We start from the raw sequence: 9,250 nt of genomic DNA, 5'->3' as shown, positions 1-9,250 counted from the left end.
TTTCTGCGCTTAGAGCAAGAAACCTTCTATGATTCTGCGTTTCTGCAGCGTGTTTGATAAGAGTCAGTAAATATTCTTTTTCAATTGGTAAAACGTTAGGTATTTTGTTTAGCAGGTCCAAATAATGCACAATCTGCAACTTTTTATGCATATATATATATTTTTTCAAACGCTATGACCAGCCGCTGAGCCGGCTGAGCTCTGCAAGCAGACGACGGTCAAGAAGCGCAACAATGAGCGTTCATTACAAACTTTGTTGGCATGAAGAGATCGTGTACAAGTTCAAACTTGAATGGTGAGAAATCAAGGTCGTCGAAAGGAATCCTCTTAATATGTACAACTCTAACCAGAGCTTGTTTTTTTCTTATACAGGCCGCCTGACAGCGCCGACATATTGCACCACGAACAGGTCAGGTCCTCATCTACCGGTTTCATTGGTTCACTTCCTAACAATTTTCTTTTCCTACACAGGGTATTATTGAGTCCATAGTACAGATGTCACGCGAGGGACAATGCCCTTCGAGTTTTTCCACGGCAGAATTTGCCGTAAACATTCGTATCCTTTTCTCGCTCGTGCTACATTTCGCACTCAAGTGCGCGTCCGCTTGACACTAGTTAAGCCTTAACAGGTACCGCGAAGAACTGACCGAGTGGAAGCTGAGTGGGCTAATATTCTTCGAGAAAGACGGGGTGACGTACGAACCCTACCATCACCAGTTTCTGCTGCGCATCCAGAAAAAGCACGTCGATCTGCCACCTACAGCACAGATGACCCCCAGCGTCTCGAGTAGTGAAGGTTAGCGATCTCGTTTCAGTGAACTCTTCTCATTTTTTTCCTCTCGAAAAAACAGCTTCAAAAGCATGAGGACATCTTCCCACAGGACTCTCAACTGACAGCTCCCTGCCGACGCCATTGGAGCAGGAACCGCCGCTGAGTGATGAGGCGAGACGCAAAATCAGGCTGCCTGCACACAACCGCCAGAAAAAGCTTTCGGATACACGCGCAGCTTTACGCGGACAGTCCAAGCGTGACCTGCTGCGCACAACGCCGTACGAAGTTCAGAGCAGCTTCCGTCAAGTGGTAAGGCCTTGTAGAACTAGGGGGCACTTGGAGCAGTGATTTTGATGTACGTGAAAACCATTTTCAGAGGCCAAGTTATTCCAGGCGCAAACTCACCATCAGCAGATACAACATACCCGACCCAATCTACAGAGCGATTCTTCAAGCTGTGAACGCCTCGGAACAAGTGCAAGATGGCACCATCATCATCCTCGACAATACCATTCTCGGAGATGGTATGGGGCCTAGGGCCATTGATCAGTTCGGCCGCTGTCTTGCTCCAGCATCCACAGAAGGCAGTGGAATACTGCACACATTGAAAAGGTAATTGCAGCGGGAAGTATTCTGTCATGACGGCATGGTATAGTTGGCACGACATTGCAATCTTCATGTCGGCTATGAGAGACACCGCAGTGGAGGACCATTGATTAATTTCAACCACCTGAGGTTCTTTGGATAAACCCAGTGAAATAGTATACTTACATGCACAACCAGGACACAGTGCTGCTTTCTTTTTTAGCTCAGGGAGCAGTAGTTGTCACTGTATATTCACTATGAATATCCAAAAGCTAAGCAGTAACTATACTAAAGAATGCATAAAATGCCAAAATAAGGCACATACATATTCCAATTAAAAAACAATGAGACTGCAGAAAGTTTCTTATAAACAACATGATTTAATCACAAATCTACAGAGCAACATTAGTTCCAGGTACTCACAACACTGATGATCTAATATATCAGCCCTGAAACTGAAAACAACACATATATGAAGTATAAAATAATCATCATCAGTATTAATACTCATATTCTGTCAACTCTGTAACACAATAATCTGACTACTCATTACGCCTGGTAAAAAAGACAAAATCAGCAACAAGCCAGATTTTGTTTTCTCAACAGGACAGAGGAATGAAAACTCAAGTACAAATAACAAAAATGAGCTCCCATAGCATTCCTAGGCCAAATGACACCAATAAAGTGTAATGCAACTTAAATGTAACTCTGAAATTACTCCTTTACTGTCTACTGATAAAACGTTGCCTCAAAGTATTTCTCCAAAAGTGTGTTACCATAAAACATGACAGTATTAATAGTAAAGCTTCACGGCAAGCTCACTTACCTGAAAAATTCCCAAATGTTGCACACTTAACGATAAACAAGGAAAACAAGCTCACTTGTCATCTCAAATGTTAAGTGTGGCCTTTAATGAGCCTTAAGATTAATGAGAATAAGTCAACTTCCAAAGCCGTCAGACTGGGCCACTTACTAGGCAGCATATTTTTAAACATTCACCAGTTCTACAGAACACTCTAACACTTAACTGGAAAAACATTCTTAAGTGTGATCTCATCTTTCCCAAGGCATGTTACTGTAATTTCCGGCATACAGTCTGCATCAGGTGTAATTTTTTTTTTTTTACTAGATAATCCGTACTCGTTATATAACCTGCAAGCGGTACATAGATTCGCATTGAGCTCTATTGGACTTTACTGAAAATGCTGTATAGTCCACGCCTATAAATTGTCCACAAGGCCCAAAATTTTAACATTTAAACATGTACAGTCTATGGACTGTATACCGGAATTCACAATACATTGCTGGATGCTGCTTCATAGCATTAAGTGTAGAAGCTATTAGAAGTGGATACCAGCTGGCTTGGAATGTAATTTAAGCACAAAAGGTAGTTGGCTGGCATTGACACCAGTAGATCTCGACACTGTTTCTACCACGTTTATGACCGACTAATTTTTCTTTTGCAGACAAATGAGTCAGGGTGTTAGGCTATCGGAGAACCTTGCACACGTCTTGTTTTGCCATGTCTTGTACAAATAGCCACAAACTTAAAGGGACACCGAGGACAACTAGAAGTTGGCTGTATTGACAAGATACCAAGTTCTACAAAGAGACCGCTATCACCAGAAATGGCACTTTTATAAGCTAGAAAAGACTAGATGCATGCGTCGCCATTACCGGTCGATTTCGCAAGTAAAATGCATGCGTGGACACCGTTCTTTCGATGCGGATCCCAGACACTGTGCTACACAGTCATTCACTTCAAAACAGTGGCAGCCCATCCTTTTCCGTGTGGGCATTACGGGTCTGAATTGACTGGCTGGAAGATTTTTATATTGAAAGCTGTTGTAGCTTTGGTTTAGCTATATAACCCTGCATTTACCGCAGAATCTACAGCGTCAGCTGTAAGACTTTAATTATTGAGTGAAATTAATTTAATTCAATGGCCACCTGCCAACAGCGGCAAAGTGGAGAGAGGGAAACCTACTTCTCCATGCTTAGGAGAGAGGAGGGAAATTGTGAGAGGGAAGATAGAGAGAGGGTGAGAAGCAGTGGGTGGCCAGATCATATTTCGCTAACTCGCATTAGCACTGCTAGGCTTTCTCTTAAACGGACTATGCAGTAAATTAAATGAGATTAACGTAAAGCAGACGAGAGATAGGCATTTCATCACTTGTCAACCTCAACGCAAGAATTTTCAAGCTAGCATCAATAACAACGAAGATGGCTAAACCAAAGCTATAACAGCTTTCACAGTAAGCTTAGCTCTACAAGCTCTTAAATCCAATTTCCTCACCAATAAATGTGTCTTGCTGCCAGACAAAGTCAACATATCCAGAAAGAGCCTAAGAATGAATATCTGTAGAGAGCATTAACTGAATGGCGTTGGCCTCAGTGTCTATTTAAGCTGGCGCTTTCTTCACCCCGGTCTGTTAAGATCTGTGGCCAGTGCAGCGAGTAACATGATCTACTTTTTATTTCAGGTGTATTTCGGGAGTTCTTGGCAAGATATCAAACTGGATTTCATAAAACACATTGGAAAACACCACAATAAAGGTTCGAGTTCAGTGCCTTCAAGTTGGTTGGCAAAAGAAGGCAATGCAATCTTTGTTTCTTACCTCATAACCCATGAAGGTGTGAAACTTACAATGCAATTGTTGGAAAATTTTGGAGCACTTAAAATGAAAAACTATGATGAGCAGAGGCTTAAGTCAACCATTGTTACAGACTGGAAGTACAGGCATTGCAGTACACTGTAAGTCCTAGAGAAGGTATGCTTGATGATGAAATTGATGAGCAAGATTCCAGAGGTATTGATTTAGCAACCGACATAAGCAAGTGAATGCCATGTGCATGATGACATTTTGGTGATGCAAGTTCTTTGGCAAACGCTTTGTTTCAAAGAACAATAATACATGAAAAAATGACACGGTCATCAAAACTGTATACCCCTCAACTCATTCTGAAGACATGCGGGTGTTCCACACTAAACCAGCCGTCCTTCCTATGATTCAAACAGAACACACACAATTGATATGTTGCACATTGGTCCAAATATGAAACCTAAAAATGTGTGCACTTCACTATATACAAAGACGGGTAAAAACTTGGCAAGTTTCACAACTCTACTGGATTAGGGTTTAATAAATAACAATGGGGGCATCACTTGTAATGAGTGCCACTCAGGAAGGATTTGCAAGATAGCATAAAAAATATATACGAAATAATACAAAGTCAACATGGCCTGTCCTTTGAACATGCGAACAGACTTCGTTGGAAACCGGTTGGCAAAAGTTGACACAGGGGGGTTGCGATTGGAGGACATGGACAAGGCCTCACTGCTGTAGGCTCCAAGAGGTGTCGTGAATGCCACGGTAGACCATCTTCAGAGCATCCAGCCTTGGCATGGTGTTCTGTAGTAAAAAGCAAGTGTTTAGCAGCTAATGCAGGCACTTTACCATGGCATCAAACCTTGAATGAGGTTTGGTGCCATGGTAACTTTTTTACCATGATTTTTTTACCACATTAGGCATACATGCACCGAAATTATCTATAGATTTTTGTTCTGCACACTAATTTCAACTGGCAATATGAGCAGCAACTAAAGTTTGAAAAACTGAAGAGCTTCTCACTGTTTTCAGTTGACAACACTTTATGAAGACGTTGAGCATACTGATAGCCATTGCACCTGTACCATGTTCTTTCAAGCAGAAAATAACAAAAGGAGAACCACCAGGAAACCTGAAGTGGGCCTAGCATTCAAATTCCACGTTGCCATTCCAACCTTTTTACCTTCTGTCTTCTGCTACTATAGGGCGATTATTCAATGTAAGTATATCCAGTCTTCACCAAAGCATGTGAGCCATTCAGAGCCACCAATCAAATCCGGGCTATCGTGCTTATAGTGAGCATATAAATCTAACCAGAGGCAATGATAAGGATCTGACAAATCATTAAATTGTTCCAGTGATAGCAATATACACACAATACTTCTGGTATCATTCTGCCCAAAATTACAAGTTCAGAAAATGATGCAGTTTCAGAACTCACTTGAAATAAAGGAACCAGGCTCGGGACCTTGGAGTCCACATTGTGCAGCAGCATCACCAGGTAGAAGATGACACTATGCTGCACGTATTAAAAAGGAAGCGGTCTTCAAGCTACATTCAATTTGATTAGGATTAGAAACAAATCACTTATAATCGCTGAGCAAATATAGTTTAAACTGATGCGAAATGCCTAGCTTGAGCACTCCTCATAGGGGTGCAAGCTTTCTAAAGGCTGTTTCGAAGTTTAATACATACCATTCTACATGACATTACTCGCAGTGACGGGCACTGCAGGCAGGCTGCTTAACAAGAAAAGGAAAGATGGTTCCTAACGTACAGATATTAATTTTGCACAGCCTACACATTTTGAACATATTAACTTGTTGTAAACTGATATGCATAAAAAATGCTATGCATTATGGTAAACATAAATGGAAAGGCTTTAGCATCAACTACTAGCATAGGTCGGCAGACTCACTAGGGCTCACTCAAGCTCGCATTCAGATCCTGATCTGAGTCATGAGTGAGTTTGGACTTGCATTCAAATCATGATCTGGGTCGAGAGTCCGGACTCACGTTCAGGTCAGGATCTGTGTTTTCGGGATTATGGTGCATGCTTAGCGTTTTTGCCCGCCTCGTTTGCTGACAGCACAGGGGAGGAAAGATTTACTGCTGCGACTGAGGACACTTAAGGGTGAGGTGGCTTGGCGACGTCTGTGGGCAACCAAAAAAGATGCATAGAAGACGGCCTTTTTGTCCCTTCTTCTTCGTTAGTGTATGTGGGTGCGGTAATGAGCCAGGAGGGGGCAGTGTTGGAAGCTTTGACTAAGTTTCGCCATGTCGCTGCGTGGCGGGGTCCGTTGTCGCATGTCTCGGTCGGCTTAGGGGCGTGTCACTTGGGCGCTTAGTGAGCATGTGTGCTTCTTGAGACGAAACAAGTGAGTGAACCCAAATGAGTCTTGAGTCGAAATGACTGAGCCCAGATGAGTCGCGTGAGTCGAAAGACGTGAGTGAGCCCTGATGGGTCACAAATCTAAGTAAGTCGTGAGTTGTGAGCCAAAATGAGCGTGAGTTCATGTGTTCGTTTCAGCCCGGGCCATGAGAGTAGGAGTTTGAGTGAGCCCACAGGTTGAGCAAACTTTTGAGCGTGAGCCTGAGTGAGCAGTTATGATTTTGCCGAGGTATGACTCCTAGCCTACACTAGTGCATTGCTCATCCTTCAAGAAACATTATGCCATGCGCCTTGAGAGGAACAAGCATAGAGAGAACAAGCACACCGTTTCTATAATCTAACCACTACGTCTGGCCATCGACTTGTCGCTCGTAAAGACACTGTTGTAGTAAGTGAGCCCCGAGAGTCGTAGCTAAACACTACGGTACCATGGATATGGCTTCCGAGATGACGACGTCCTCGATGTTTTCCCTGTTGAAGAACTGCGACTCCTGCCTTCCGGTTAAGAATGTCGTCGTCTGCAAACCTAGCGACTAGCACCCCCATCAGTGAAATCCCTTGCTTACTTAACACTTATCCGTCCCAAATTAGAATATGCATGCGCGATCTGGGACCCTCATCAAAATAACCTTTCCACTACTCTCGAATCTGTACAGAATCGCTCAGCTCGTTTCATTTTCTCAGCCTATTCTTATCATGTAAGTGTAACTCAACTAAAACGCAATGCTCAACTCACAACTTTAGCGAACCGCCGAAAAATTTCCAGACTGTGTCTGTTTCATAAATTCTATCATCATCCACATCTCAACTCCATTATCAGCCCCGCACATCGCATCTCCAATCGCACAAACCACGGGAAGGCAGTCTACCCTCCCCCTGCCCGCACTTCTGCGCATCTGTCATCATTTTTCATTCACAGAGCAAAGGACTGCAAAGACCTGCCAAACGCCATCGTTGATCAGATCGACTCATCGTCATTCAGATCGTCAATTGAAGAAATTTACTGCTGAAGTTCCACCGCCTCATGTAATACCCCTGAGGTATTAATAAATAAATCTTCACTGCTGAATGTTACGCTGTCTCTGTCAGCATTGGAAAAAAATAATAAATGAAAACTTAACAAACTTATTTACACAGGCTGCCTAAGCGTACTCGCAGCTCTTTACTCTAGACGTGCTGTCACACTGCCACTACATGGGGACATGCTACTTGGGGACATTGTACACAATATATCAACAGCTGCAGCTGAAGTAAATAAAATTCTGCTGTGTGCCCAGATCATGATCGAAATAGAGACGACGAGGGAGTAGTCTGGTGTGTTGTTCAGCTCACAACAAGGCAATTAGGGAAGTAAACATGCCTTATAACGATTGCATGATGTTGGTACATTGTGAACTAAGGGAAAAATGGCAGTCTCTGTTGGATAACAAAGTGAATAACAAACTAGTAAAACCAATGTTATGGGGAATAAGAATCATGTACACACGAGGAATGTTTCAAGGAATTGATTCTATGCCACCTTCACATAGGACACACGCCTTGCACATAACTTCAAACTGACAAACTAAGATAAGCCCCCATGAAACATGCGGCAATGAGCTCGCGGTAAAGCATGTTTTTTTATTTTATTTATTTATTTATTTATTTATACATTCTGCGATCTAGTACAAAATAATAGCAGCGTAAGTATACATCAAATGTAAAAGTGTAGAAACACTGAAATTCATAACATTTGCAGGCATTTTTCGAACATCACTAATGAATTCTGGGTAATAATCTCGTTATTTAGGTTAATCCAGTCTGAAATTGTCTCAGGAAAAAAGAATATCTCAAAACAGTTATTTCGTGTGTTCAAAGAAGTTATTGTGAAAACGTGCCTTTGTCTTGTGTTATAGCCTGAAGTGTAAGCAAAAAATTTGGAAGTATTAATTTTATAATGACCATTCACTAGCATTCAGGAGCTGGCTGACAGATGTACGGCTGTATAAATTGTAAAGAAACCTAACTACCTTATGCTGTATTCGTTCTAGTTTATTAATGTTGGTTAAGGTGAAAGTGTCCCAGATAATTACGGCATATTCCAACAGTGAGTGGATAAGGGAATTGTACACTAAAAGACTAACACTTGGCGTGGAAGATTTTAGTGAGGGCTTCAAGAAAAACAGCTTACGGAAGGAGTTTGCTACAACAGTATCTATGTGTTTTGTCCACAGAATGTGGCTAGTTATCATGCAGAAAACTTGAAGCACTAAAAAAAAAAACATTTTACTCCATTTCACAGTGAATGCATCCCTTTTCATCGAACGTTGCTTCTTTATAAAAATGATCTCGTTGATTTGTCCTGTATCTCTCGATCTTTATGAGAAGGAAATGTAAAGTGTACTCAGTTTAACACAACAGGCAAACACATTAACCTGTGGGTAGGGCGAAATGACGTTATTTTCTTACTTGTCATAGAGCCCAACGCAGGCCAACACAATGCTATATCTAGCAAAAGTTGTTTTACTTGTGTTCTGTACTTACTTTTTTTATTGATTTAGCATATTAGAAACCATTACAACTCTTTGCGCAGGCAAAGTTAGCAGTGCAGGAATTTAAGAGCTTGCGACCCAAAAAATACTACTTCCGTAGATGACGCGGCAGCCCTCGGCATTTTTTCTACACGACTATGTCGGTTCCTTGTTCGTACTACTCGTTACAATTGGACATGTTATTTATTGCCTTGTTGTGTATACTGTACTGATATGGTATGTCTTGGCTGCTTAGTTCCCACGAAACACACAACCTCTTAAAAACGTCTCGAAACGGCTATACACATCTTCACTTAGCTTGAGCTTAATCAAAACGTATCGAAGACGTGTTTTTCAAGACGTTTTCAAAAGACTTCTTTAC

At 41.9% G+C, this 9,250-nt stretch overlaps 1 protein-coding gene and 1 long non-coding RNA gene across 3 annotated transcripts in view; one reads left to right on the top strand and one right to left on the bottom strand.

Moving 5' to 3' along the window:
• The first annotated feature begins 129 nt into the window (after window positions 1–129).
• On the top strand, window positions 130–3,956 carry LOC144113889 (uncharacterized). The gene is made up of 7 exons (XM_077647266.1): window positions 130–295; window positions 373–409; window positions 472–556; window positions 641–796; window positions 882–1,081; window positions 1,149–1,384; window positions 3,841–3,956. The coding sequence occupies exons 1-7, from the start codon at window positions 234–236 to the stop codon at window positions 3,884–3,886; spliced, it is 822 nt and encodes a 273-aa protein (XP_077503392.1). The 5' UTR covers window positions 130–233; the 3' UTR covers window positions 3,887–3,956.
• The window catches only part of LOC144113904 (uncharacterized), a 41,294-nt gene continuing 33,761 nt past the window's right edge, over window positions 1,718–9,250 (bottom strand). Inside the window, exons 1-3 of one of the 2 annotated variants that reach the window (XR_013310907.1) lie at window positions 6,787–6,877; window positions 5,408–5,485; window positions 1,718–4,770 (exon numbers count right to left, since the gene is read on the bottom strand). This is a non-coding gene — a long non-coding RNA (uncharacterized LOC144113904). Of the gene's footprint in view, window positions 4,771–5,407; window positions 5,486–6,786; window positions 6,878–9,250 lie in introns of those variants that run through there. The other variant, XR_013310906.1, reaches the window with a different exon arrangement.

The sequence above is a fragment of the Amblyomma americanum genome, chromosome 1 (genome assembly GCF_052857255.1).
Source record: "Amblyomma americanum isolate KBUSLIRL-KWMA chromosome 1, ASM5285725v1, whole genome shotgun sequence".
Taxonomy (NCBI): domain Eukaryota; kingdom Metazoa; phylum Arthropoda; class Arachnida; order Ixodida; family Ixodidae; genus Amblyomma; species Amblyomma americanum.
This window is presented reverse-complemented; position numbering and strand designations above follow the sequence as displayed.